This window comes from Aspergillus udagawae, assembly GCF_001078395.1.
Source record: "Aspergillus udagawae IFM 46973 DNA, scaffold_1, whole genome shotgun sequence".
Lineage (NCBI taxonomy): Eukaryota > Fungi > Ascomycota > Eurotiomycetes > Eurotiales > Aspergillaceae > Aspergillus > Aspergillus udagawae.
Window position 1 is genome coordinate 1,011,104 of NW_025091264.1, and position 12,290 is coordinate 1,023,393.

Sequence of the window (12,290 nt, forward strand, 5' to 3'; positions counted from 1 at the left end):
TTGCAAGCGCTTCGTTTCGTCACCTTCGTAACGACATTGACATTCACATCATGAGGAACCAAGCGCCGGCAATCCCTGCCTTCCTTCGGAATTAACATTAAAGCAAAGTAAAAGTGATGTAAGTAAGAAGACAGCGAAGGGGAATCAAGATAAAGATATCACGTATCCGCCCAGGGTGACCTGTGACATATCCACACATTCGGGGAGAAAAGTGTGGATGAGGGACGCGAAGAAGAGAGGAAGAAAAGAAGGAAAAGAAGACAGGAAAGTAAACAAAGACGTAAACATGGAGAACCGAAACCCGTAATTGTACCATGAACTCCGTATCCATGTATTAGGACGCCATAGTCTATGCTGCAATCCATTCGAAGAAAAACCAGATGAAGGAAAAGCCGGCCGTATGCAATGTAGGAGAGTCGTATCGAGTGGTCATCGGATCGTGGTAACGGGATGAGAGAACAGTGACTATCTGTCACAATGGTTGCTCTCGAAACCCAGGCGATGTAGGTAAGAGCTGAGGATATGGGTATGTAAGGACTCAAGTTGAAGCTTCGGCTTCCGGCTCTTAAGCAATGACAGTTCGACGAGGCGCGATAGGGATGGGCTTAGGGCCTGAAGACAAATCCAGTCCAGATAGTCCAAAGTCGCTCTCTGACTGGCCTTTGGTTGTCGAGTCCTTCCCGTCATCAATTAAAGTACCGCGTCGCGACTTTACATCAACGTCGTCGCCTAGTGTGCTGCAGATGAATCTTTCTTCCGAAATTGGTACAGCGCCAAACATTGAGCCAAGCTGTTGCAAAAGAGCAACAAAGTGCGCATGGATTTCGGCGAAGATGTACTGATTACCCACGATTTCTGAGAGGTTTCGCGCCCGAATCTGCCCAAGTCGGCGGGGCTGGCCATCCGGGTCGACTCTGCGGCCGGTGAGGAAGGACGAGACGGGGGTGTAGTGCCGATTGTTGGCCCGGTTCGCTGCGTCATTTTGTTCCTCGAGGCGCTTTGCCTCCTCCTCCTGGTATTTCTCGGCCGAATTGACGATGCCAGTTGCGATTCTCCCAAAAGCACGCCATATTACAGGGCACGCGCGGAAGGCCCTGCCTGCATCCTTGCCGGCCAACGCGACAAGGGCATAGCTACGCCTTTTGCCCCGAGCCATAGGATCGGGCAGGCGGAAGACATATGCGATAGTATAGCCCGCAGTCGCATCACCGAAACACAGAGGTCCCGAGGAAAGGCCGCGAGGGAGAAGCTCGCAGCTGAGAGTACGGATGGAGGAACGGCGGAGTAGTGCATAATCCGATGGGTTCGGAGGCCCACGGAGTGATAGATATGTGAGGATGTGAGTGTGACACGAAGCATCGGAAGCGACGGAGGATGAGTGGATGGAGTCGGGCAGGGAGGCATGGCCGTGCAGATCATGCGCACTGTCATCACCGTCGGAATGGCTCGTCCCGCAAGAGTAGACGACTTCTCTGGATCGCAACACTGGGCTGCCGTTCCTTCCCTTGCCGTCGCGACTGGCGGTCCCTGGAGCACCCGGGGGCAGCTGCCTACTCACATCGTCGGGCAGAGTCAAGCTACAGCTGGCGCAAGTGTCACCGTCAGCTCCCCCCAGAATGTTCAACTTGGAAGACTCGGTCGAATTTGGCTGATTCTTCAGGAAATAAGGCGAATCTTCGATCTTGGGAGATTTGCCGGCCGTTGCGCTGGATGCATCTGGACGTTTCGTTGACTTGGCATCCCTGGGGTCGCCGAGGCGGTTGCGCATGCCATGAGAGGACTGGGTATCGTGAGAAGTTGCGGGGGTATCGTCGGGAGAGAATTCGGAGGTTTCAGGATAGCACTGAGAGCATGAAAAGGGTAGGACCTGCGAACAAATGATCGAGGTGGGACCATGCACTTCGCAGAAATGCGTTAAAGAGAGCTGGTAGAGTGGCATTGTCAGCACCGAGTCCTTCGTCGGATTCAAAGCTTCCATGGGCACCCAGAACCCAGAACAGATATGGAAAATGTCAAAAGCATATAGCAGGCACAAAGAAAGCCGAGTTGTAGCGAGAAGCGAGGCGTATCCATTGCCAGCATCATGATATAATAGGATGCGCGCAATGTTGACGCAGCGCCACATGTGAAAGGGAGGCGTTGGTCGGTATATAAGACACATGCATGCGCCCAAATGGCAGCGAAGGACAGTAAAAAACGAGGCGGAGAAGTAGGTTACTCACAATGAAGTCCATCTCCATAGAAGATTAACGTCTAGCAGTATTGGGCAACCATTTCAGACCATTGTTGCTATACATGCTTCTTAAGGTGGAAAGAGGTGGTGATGGCGAGACGAGAAGTTCGTGTGGCAATGACGCAGGGCGACGATAACAATAGTTTGCGGAGGGAAGAGTATGCGCTACCGCTATGCAGACGGAGAAGAATGGACGAGTGTAGAACAACGACACCTGTCAGGTAAGGAATGGCAGTGAAATGTGAATGGAATGGAATTAGAAGAGCTGCGAAGGCCAGCTTGCAGGCCTCATCAGGTGGGAGGAGATAGATGGATGGATGGATAGATAGACAGATATCGACTCAGAACGGCAGTAGGAAGTATTTGAAGGAGTTGAGAGACAGAAGATTATAAATAATATAATAATAAATAATTATTATAAATGAAAAATATAACAAAATAATATTTTTGGAGAAGCAGCAGAAGCAAAATAAATCGATAACTGCGATGCTAAGTAGTAATACCTAGTTCGATTGATGGATCAACCCACTTCTACTACTCATTTTAAAGACATTTTCTTTTTCTTCTGTCGCCTTTTCCTTGTAGATGATTTTCCTCTACCAAACTAGCATAGTCTTTCTACCCGTCTCCTTCCAAGTCGACAATAGTCTCCATAGTAGCGTCTTTCTAGAACATTTACTCGATCCGTAACTTTTGCTGTTTCCAGCCATATCGGAAGAGAAACGGAGACGGGATTCTTGGGTATGGTATAGAATACTAGATGGTATGGTATTGTCATTGAGCCGGTGGAGGATTGCCGAACAGAGCGAGTGGCCCAATGACCAGTAGACTTTCATGGGCAAAGGCGAGGGTTCCGGTACTGTCAGGCTAGTAACCGCTAGTAAAGGTACAGGGAAGGTAACGGAGGGACCGAGTACAGTTGCATAGGTATATAGCCCAAACTGTCTTTCCTGTGACGGGAAGAGTACTTGAATGTTGTCAATCAAGGGTTATTCTATTAGATTATGGTTACCTATTTCTTGTTTATCATCGGCTATTCAGCATATGCATCTATAGACAATTGGAACATGAAAGCATTACTGGTCGGGGATACATCGGGCCAAGGCCTACCCAACTCGACGGGTACGCAATCGAAGGTTTGTAGAACGGAAAATGGAAGAAGTCAATCCGTCCCAGAATCCAGATCCGTCGTTTCCTGCGCTATTTTCTGGTCGCTTGACAGAAATGGCTGTCTATGATTATAATTGGGCAGCATTAATTGGATGCCCTCTGGTCTAGTTCCGTCAGGTAGGATGAACGATGGTAATAATAATAAGATAATATAAATTATAGTATTATTATATTGCTAAGTGCTAAGAAATATCCGCTGCTGCAGCCTGCAGCTTACCTCGGAATTTGGAACCATTTTGAGTCACCTGAGTGACGCATCTGCATGTTGCATTACTGAAGAATTGACAGATAGATTTCATGCATCAAGGAATAAGGCACTTCATCATAGCACAGGTGAGAACAGCAATGCATGTTCCTATCTAAGATGATCATGGATTCACATGGATCATCATCCATCAAGAGCGCAGTAACCAACTCCCATGCGAATTGCCGGCCCTACGGCCCATCGGCAGAATCCCAGTCTCCCGGAAGCAACAGGTCGATGCTTACTACGAAAACGGGGTCTAGACGAAAGCCACCTAAGCACTTCTAGTTCCACAACTTCCACAGCCTGTGGGATGTCATCGTACACTCGACAAATATCCTTACCTTGGGAGTCCAAACTTTTGATCGTTCTGTTTTGAGTTCCCAGCTAGAACGCTTAAGAGGCAAGTAGTCTGGCATCACCCCACAGAAAGATGCCGTTTAAGCCACCGAATAATCAGATTGAAAGAATTATGCAAAGAATGTGGACATACAGAAGTTTGAATGATGAGTATTGAAGGGCTAGCTCGCTCCGGAGTATCTGTACCGTGAAGTGCAAACGGTTCATCGCCGCCAGCCACAAGTCACAACCTGCAATTGGCAAACTTTCAATTTTGAACCGCCTATCCGCTGTCTCACATGTGATAACTGGGGGGGAATCATCGGGTAGTCGTCGTCGACTCAGATCTCAGTCAGGATGTTTACCCATAGAGTACGGAGGTAGATGGCAGTTAGTCAGGTTAGGCCACCTACTCTAGCCTAACGGCCGTTTTTTGTGGATTTTGAAACACACCGTGTCGACTCCTGTCCGTCTTTAGTCTCCTTGACCCATTTGCTCGTCACGATCTCACTTTCCCAGATAGTCAGCATACTCCGTTCAGACCTTCGCTTCCGGGGACATCGTACGGACCATATTCTTCCTTCGATTAATAGCTCACTCTAGTATACTCTGTAGTATCCTGTTTATATTAAAGCAATCATTTGCTTGTGATGTTTTGCCGTCTCTATCACCGAACAGGCTACATTCCCGGCCATGACAGAAAGACGGTCAAGTCTTCAGAAAATACGAACGGAGTACAGTCACCTTGTTTCATTCGAAAACCATGGGCTCCTGCTTGTGAGTCGCCAGAGTCACCCGCACCACATGGCGACGTCGTTGATAGCCGTGAGACACAAACGGCAGGGTATCTATGCCATTCAATCCTAAGCCTCGATTTGTTCCAGCTCCGTCGCGGGGAGCTCTAGTACAGCCGGTCAATAAGCGCATTTGAAGCTAGGCTGCTAAGCGTAAATGAAGTGACATGTCTGATCCGTCGGAATGAAATGGTAATAACTGCATAATCACTACGCAGTATCATGATGGTCATCTCGGCACCCGGCATCCAATCCCAATCACAGTCCAGGGATCAGAAGTTGGTGACTGCTGAGACCGACGAGTGTCACCAGGGTCTCATTGCTCAGGAAGTAGTTTGAAACAAAAGATGGACTTGACTATGACGGAATTGACTGTTTAGGAGAGGATTTGCCTTGAGCATACTACCCTACACTTTTAGGATACCAGCCCAATCGCCAGCATGCGGCTGTTATTTCCTTAGAACGATGGAAATATATTGCATTTGCATGTGGAGTGCAGGTGTAGCCTCCATGGTTAATTTAATATGGGGAATTGCTTGCTTCGTTTCCCATATGCTCTTCTCGATCTCCCGTCTCATCTCGGGCCTACACGAGCGTTTGCTGGATATCGGCAAAATAAAAATAATGGAACTAAACCAGCTGCTCTTGGAAGGATTCCACGATTTCCCATCTCGTGCTTTTTCCACGACGATTACCCCCCGAGATTTGGAGAACGACTTAACACTCGTTGCTATTGACCAGGATTACGCGCCAAGGGGTTTGAATCCTGCGACCGGCCCGATTCCCTGTTATGATTACGCATAGACTAGAGTATTATTGTTTTCTTTGGAGTTCGAACTAGATTTCTAGCGTAGTCGTTGCCAGGGAAGTCAACGTCAGAGTGATGGTTGTTTTGAAGTTCCCTGTTTTCACTTCCATTCGCTTTTGCGATTGTTAACTTGTTTGGGCCTCTATTTGTCCCTTACGTGGTACGAGGTTCTTGGTTCCTGTTGTCTATTGATGGCGACGAGGATATGTGATTGATGGATCATATTAATAATTCGATAACTCTGGTAGGGCGGAAACTTTGTAGCTCCAGCTGTTCCTGCGTCGTTATCGCATGGCGCTTGTGGATAAGATAGGAGCTATCAGGTCAAGGAGCGATTCGATAGACGTTATCAGTTTGTTGAACATTTGACGAGGCTTCATGTCTCACGTCTAAATTGAGGGAAGGACATGACTTTTTATTCTGCACTTGTACCTCTCTACAGAGTATTATTTATTGCCGGAGATCTTCTGAATCCTCGTTGGAGCTAACCTATGCTTGTGTATATACCTGCCCTTGGTTTCATCAGTACCACCGCCATCAATGCATCTGGTATAGGCTTCATCTAGTAATTCTACATAGTAGGTGACTTGAAGAAATCAGATACATCTCCGACGCTCTTCAAACCCAGTCCAGCCGAATCGATTCAAACTTCATCCTGAACAAAGTAAGCTAGCTCACGAGTTGGAGACTGCATGATCCACCTCAGCCCGACATTTAAATCGCGCGGGTTCCACATCGGTGACCACGGATGGCAAATTGGCACGACTCGACTCCATCCGTTCCAAACCATGTGTACTCTGAATCTAGTCGTCTCAGGGACGGACCAATATGAATCGAGCTTTTGTCTTGTCGATCAAGACAGTTCTCCACGTGGCAACCCGCGCCTGAATACTTTCTTAATTTACTCTTACTTGCGCTATGCAAGAGACGATGCTCGACTTTCCCAATCGGATTGTTTCGCCGTGGAAACCATTCAGTCTCTCTCTCGACTCTGTCTCTGGCATTAAACAACTGATTGGATGAAGTTTTAGCTTCCTATTCCCGTTCCGGCAGACTACTTTCTATCTTAGCCTTACGCATAGAACCTCCGAGAATTCAGCCATTGTAGTTAACAACCCTACACTTCCCGCCGAGGCACCGCCAATGCCATCTTGGCTGCGATGCTAAAGCTCTGAATTATGTTCAGATTGGCTAGGTATCAGATAATCAAAGCTGGGCTATGCTTCATCCCACCGATTTCCGTCGTACCTTGTTGTCTGATGACTACCATAGGGTCGCCTATCCGAGGTTGTTCTCACTAGTACACAGTGTATCTAAAGTTCAGGCTGGCCTACCTTTCCTTCGCCCCGAGCCGCTCATAGTACCTGAACATTCATAGAGTATCTATCGAGTATGCATGACGATCTTCATCCGTTAATTTCGCAGTGGCATTTGATCAAAACAAGGCCGTCGTTATGCGTAATCAGACAGAAACATGCATTTGCTTTTGTAATTCCGAGTCAAAACCGCAGGTCATTGGTGCTATCAACAAAATGATCAGTTATTTAAGGAATACTTTGACGTATGATTATATCAGCTTAGGTGATAGTGTAACCATCTTCAGCTGCGTATATCATCACACGCAGACATGATCGCTAGGATCACAGTAATGTTCCTTATTACTTTACACCTACAGGGTTCAGGCAACGGTCAGACTGACATTGACATTAGTAGATAGATCTCTCCTGTAGTGCTGCCCCTCGCCGCAGATGCAACGCAGATGATCTCCTGATAAAGGACATCCCAAGGGACCAGTCACATTTCTCGAGTTCCGAGTTGATCTTCGCAACCTGCAGGAAGGCAATGCACCCTGCACAAGGGGTAATCCAGCCTCAGACCCGCTTTGTCCAGCCACCTGCAGAAATCTCAGGGGGGCAGCGACGGCGAACACAATTTGGGCATCAAGAGTCACCTGGTGACCTCCTCGTGTAGATACAGGTTCACCTTCACGGCGGTAATCTTGTCGGTTGGGAGATCAGGCAGCTGATATTTATTTGCTTTTGGGGGCTGAATGCCCTGCCTCCCGTCTGTCGTTTTGTGAGGGCAGTTGCGCGTGGGCAGGGTGGTGATCTACAAGTTACCGTATGTATGACGAGATTTTTATGGCAGGAGGCGTTCGTATTCGTTCTTTCGATGGCCCCTTTTTTGGCGGGCGATTTTTGTTGTCCAGCATACGTAGATACCTCATGCGCAGCTTGTCTCTGGAGATCTGGTAGCGGGATGAAATGGACACTCTGAGATGAAGATCGCTACTCCGCGGTTTCGGGTAAATAGGTACGGCTGGTATCCGGTATCCAGCGGTAAGTTACAATAATCAAATCAAGTAAAAGCGAACTGTTGTATTTCTGCGGCGGGCAAAACTACCAGTCGGTTTCACTCTCGCTACCAGGGTATGCCTTCTTGCGTAACTTCCAGAGAGACTTCTCCCGCTGCGCGGCCTCCCGGCGCCGCCGGCTGTTGTCCTCTATCACTGTCATCCAGGGCACGTTGCTTGCGCGCCTTATCCGGTCCCTGAGCACGGCAGACACCATGCCTTGCGTGTCTGCGTCACCCGCTGCGTCCAGACCGCTCCGGGTGTCGGTTTCTTTGCGTGCTTTGGCGACAAGTTCCTGGTGGCGCTTTTCCGCTGCCCGCGCGGCGTAGTAATCTTCGCTGATGGCCCAGCTGGGGTTATCCAGCATTCCGCGAACCAGCACGATGCCGTAGCCCTGTTCCAGAGCATCTCGGAGCTTGGATCCTGGGATTGGAGTGATAAGTTCTAGCTTGCGTGATGGAATGTCGATGGAGCGGACAAGAGCCAGACCCAGGCAGTTTGAGGCCTTGGGGTCGAGAGGGCTACAGCTCCCAGAGCCGACGAAGAGATAGGGTAGATCTTCGTTCGGGGTACGTGTTATCATTGACTCAATAGAGGATGAGGAAGATGATGTAGGCACAGCGTCGACGTGTGAAGCATCCGTAACGTCGTTCATGTCGACGTCTGAAGCGGCATCTGACAGATCTTCAAGGCCTGGCCTACCATTCTCAATGACGTCCCGTTCGGAGGTACCCGAAAATCCGGCTGTATCGGCACGGCCCATGATTGCATTTGGGGACTCGACGGCAACAACGCCGACGAGCGCTCCATCCAGAGCCTCATAGAGAAGGTCAGGGCTAATCTGAGAGCCCGTCACCATTATTCCACGAATGCCTTGCCGTGGCCCGGCGTAATCGACAACGAGCGGTCGACTTCGGGACATGGTTGTATCCAGCCATTGTGGATTATGATTCTCGGTTGGATGGGACATATGGAAATAGGATTGTATTTGCATTGAGCGTAATTGAGCGCTTGATCTGCTGACGAAATCGGTGGGCTGAGACGGCAGCGTGGTCAGAGGAACTCTAGCTTCATGAGCAGCCTGTCCAAGGGGCTCCACGACCTCGGCTGGACCTTTCTCGCTCATGTAGACGACATCTGACAGACCCAAAGATTTCACTAGCCATGTCGCGACTTCCAGACCGAGCCCGAAGATCCATCCAGGGTAATTGATAATGAGTGGGCATTGAGGGTAGCTTGCCAATAGGGCTCGATAGCGGTCCATAAGATCCATCGCTGCCAGAACGTAATGGTCAGGGTCTTCCTTTGGAGATGTAGCTCCGATGTGGTGGGCCCGGATGATCGAACCATTCTGGGATTCAGCCAACGATGGATGGGTGAAGGGCGGGCCAAAGAATGGAGAGCGAAGGTGTGCGAGATAAACCTGTCCCATCGGAGAGAATTCCGGCTGTCCAGGATCAAGGTCCAGGAAAGCGACTCCGTCAGTATTCCGGTGGTTATTTTCGGTTTGCGGCGCTGGACTGAGAAGATGGTTCAAGAGGTAGCGGCTGAAGGTTGATTTCCCTGACGCTTTGGGCCCACAGATCAGGACTTTCAAACGTCCCCCTCGCTGCGAGAGCGATCTAATCGCGGAGCTCCATTGTCTTTCAAGATGTAGTGGCCTTAGATGACGATTCCAGGAGTCGTCGGATGAAGTATATAACTATCAGAAGTTAGGTGGCTAATAGACGGATGAACTAAAAGGGCGAAGACCTACTACTGAGAAAGTTCTCTTAGGAGACGCAGAAGCTTTCTTCAACGTCAGTTTGTCCGCTGGCGTGTTCTTCCCATTCCATATCCGCTTATACAACGGTGATAAGTGCCTGAGCCGATAGATGCCACTGTTACATGACTTGACTTCAATCTCGGCTTCGCCATCAACCCCAGCTACACACTTGATGACGGGCAACGAGTGCGTAGACGGTGCGTAAACCCTGTAGAGCCGTGGCGAAGGATGCAGTTTTGCCCCCATCAGACTAATCACACCTCGCTTGACCCAAAGGTCGTAATGTCCCAACAAAACGAGGGTCTAGGTCGCCATTAGTACAGCACATATATATGTCTCACGCCGTTTCATACCATCTTCTCTTTGATACGAACACAGAGAGTATGCTCATCGCTAAATACGATATTGCTCTTGTTCAACCGTGTCTTTGAGAGTGGAAAATTCTCGACCTCCGGAACGTCACCGGCCGGTGATTCATAGCTGTAGAGAGTTAGCGCATGTGTTCTTCTGGAATGGCATTCCTACACTCACTCTTCAGCATCATCCTCCACAGCAATGACTCCCACACCATTTTCTTCCTCCAGCATATCCTCCTCCTCCTCTTCCTCGGCGGCATCGGAGGTTTCGGCATCTCCCTTCTCTAGAGCTGGTGTCCGCTCTGGAATCTGTGCTCTGGGGACGGCCGCAGGCTTCCGAGGCTGCTTTTCAGCAAGCCCAACAGAGCTCAAGGTCTCTTCCTTCCTTCTCGTAGAGCGCCTTGTCTGTACACGATCGTTTCCGTTAGCGGCCTGCCTCGCGGGCCCCTCCTCAGGTGACCGCCGCGCTCTTTTGGACGGTGGCTCGACAGTAGGTTCATTCTGCGCGGACTTCTCGGGCGCTACGAGCTGCGCTTGCTGTTGCCGAGCTTTGCGCGCCGCAAAAGCGCTGACCGGAGCTAAGACAGAATTTCAGTTAGCTATCGGCTTCAGGGAGAGCAAGAGCAAGGCGGGAGATTGAGTCTGTACCAGTCGCCTGCTGCTTCTCAGCTTTCCTTTTCATGAGATACGAATATTGAGCACAATTGGCTCAAGAGTATGGAAGCAAAAGTATGTATTCAATGAAAAGGCGGCACCACAAAAAATCTCATATCATCGCGGATTGCGGACTTTAGAGGGTGGTCTGTGCTCCGCGGAGGAGAAAAAAAAGTTGTCGCTCACTAAATTTCGCGGCCGAATACCCTCAAGACTTGCGGAGTCAGCTCTTCGCCAAAACTTTAACTAAACATACATATATGCCTCTGTTAGGGACAGAATTAAATTAACTCACCGGCATTTTGCAAATATACCTTGAGCGCAGCTAGCAGGCCGAGGCTTCAAGTCCCGAACACTCCGCATCGAAATCTCGAACGCTTCCTTTGACAGGGCTCTGTTGAAAGCACAATGGCGCCAGCCAAGTCAATCAAGAAGACTGCCTCGGACAGCGAAAGCAGTTCGAGCAGCAGATCGACGTCGCCCGAACTAGCAAAGAAGTCGAAATCCGATCGCGAGACTGAAGATTCGTCAAGCTCAGGTTCTGAGTCGTCGGATGCGGCCAGCTCCGATTCTGAAAGTGTCCCTTCGTCCCCAGAGATCAAGGCTTCCAATATGTAGGTCCTATTGCTTACGTTGTTCTCGGAAGACCGTCAAGCTCACGAGTACTAGCTCATCTTCAAACGACTCCCTTTACCCGAGACCTCCCTACAAGCCACCATCAGGCTTCAAGCCTGCGAAGAGGCAATTACCGCCATCTTCTACCACATCCTCCCTCCTTTCCGACCTTCGCGGCAAACAAATCTTCCACATCACTGCGCCAGCCTTCCTCCCTCTCTCCAAAGTCAAAGAGGTGTCGCTGGCGAAGATCTTACAAGGGGAGCCAGTACTTAAGCACGAGGGCGTGCAATATGGTATCCCACCCGAGAACATTGGCCAGGGAGACTTAGGTGGGAAGAGTCTTCTGCTATACGATTCGAAGACGCAGACATACTACAGCGCACCTGCCACTACCACTACCATGCCTACGTATCATGTACAAGAAATGATCGAGCTCCCTAAAAGCTTAGGGACCGACGATGCAGTATTGGCAGCAGCACAGGATCAGATAAAGCCACCAAGGAAGCAACCGAAACATCTGAAGATGCGGTTTCGCCCGGTGGGTAGTGGAGAGGGTCCACCAGAGACAATCGGTTCGAGTTCGGAAGAGTCCGAGGGAGAGGGAAAGCCAACTTTCAAGTTTCCTAAAGAATCAAAGACCGATCGCGAAGAAAGAAAACGGAAGCACGCCGAAGAAGTGGAAGGATACCAGTCGGGTGGCTTGCCCAGGAAGAAGTCTAGGAAACAATCGGTCGATGCATCACATATGGAGATTGATGAGAAAGCCGAACGGGATAAGTCCAAGAAATCAAGCAAAAAGCGAGATGAGAAGAAACGGAAGAAGGAGAAGGCCTGATACATGGCGAAATGAGAACTGTATTTTCATGTTGTTCATAGGCGAAAAAAGTTGTCCAATTGACGGGATTGCGCATCTTGGCCAATGGTGCCTGCACTCTGGTCTTTCGATATCTAATAAG

General features: G+C 49.5%; 3 protein-coding genes across 3 annotated transcripts; 1 reads left to right on the top strand and 2 right to left on the bottom strand.

Annotated features, from left to right (window-relative positions):
- Positions 1 to 565: 565 nt before the first annotated feature.
- Aud_000341 (folliculin domain-containing protein) lies at positions 566 to 2,125 on the bottom strand (the record flags this gene model as incomplete). Its single annotated transcript, XM_043285854.1, has 1 exon — positions 566 to 2,125. One exon carries the CDS (start codon positions 2,123 to 2,125, stop codon positions 566 to 568), a length of 1,560 nt encoding a protein of 519 aa, XP_043141789.1.
- Positions 2,126 to 7,987: 5,862 nt separating this feature from the next.
- On the bottom strand, positions 7,988 to 10,744 carry grc3 (putative RNA processing protein Grc3; the record flags this gene model as incomplete). The annotated part of the gene is made up of 5 exons (XM_043285855.1): positions 7,988 to 9,643; positions 9,698 to 10,009; positions 10,060 to 10,186; positions 10,238 to 10,640; positions 10,711 to 10,744. 5 exons carry the CDS (start codon positions 10,742 to 10,744, stop codon positions 7,988 to 7,990), a joined length of 2,532 nt encoding a protein of 843 aa, XP_043141790.1.
- Positions 10,745 to 11,124: 380 nt separating this feature from the next.
- Aud_000343 (DNA-directed RNA polymerase I subunit RPA34) lies at positions 11,125 to 12,169 on the top strand (the record flags this gene model as incomplete). The annotated part of the gene is made up of 2 exons (XM_043285856.1): positions 11,125 to 11,330; positions 11,386 to 12,169. The coding sequence occupies 2 exons, from the start codon at positions 11,125 to 11,127 to the stop codon at positions 12,167 to 12,169; spliced, it is 990 nt and encodes a 329-aa protein (XP_043141791.1).
- Positions 12,170 to 12,290: the final 121 nt, after the last annotated feature.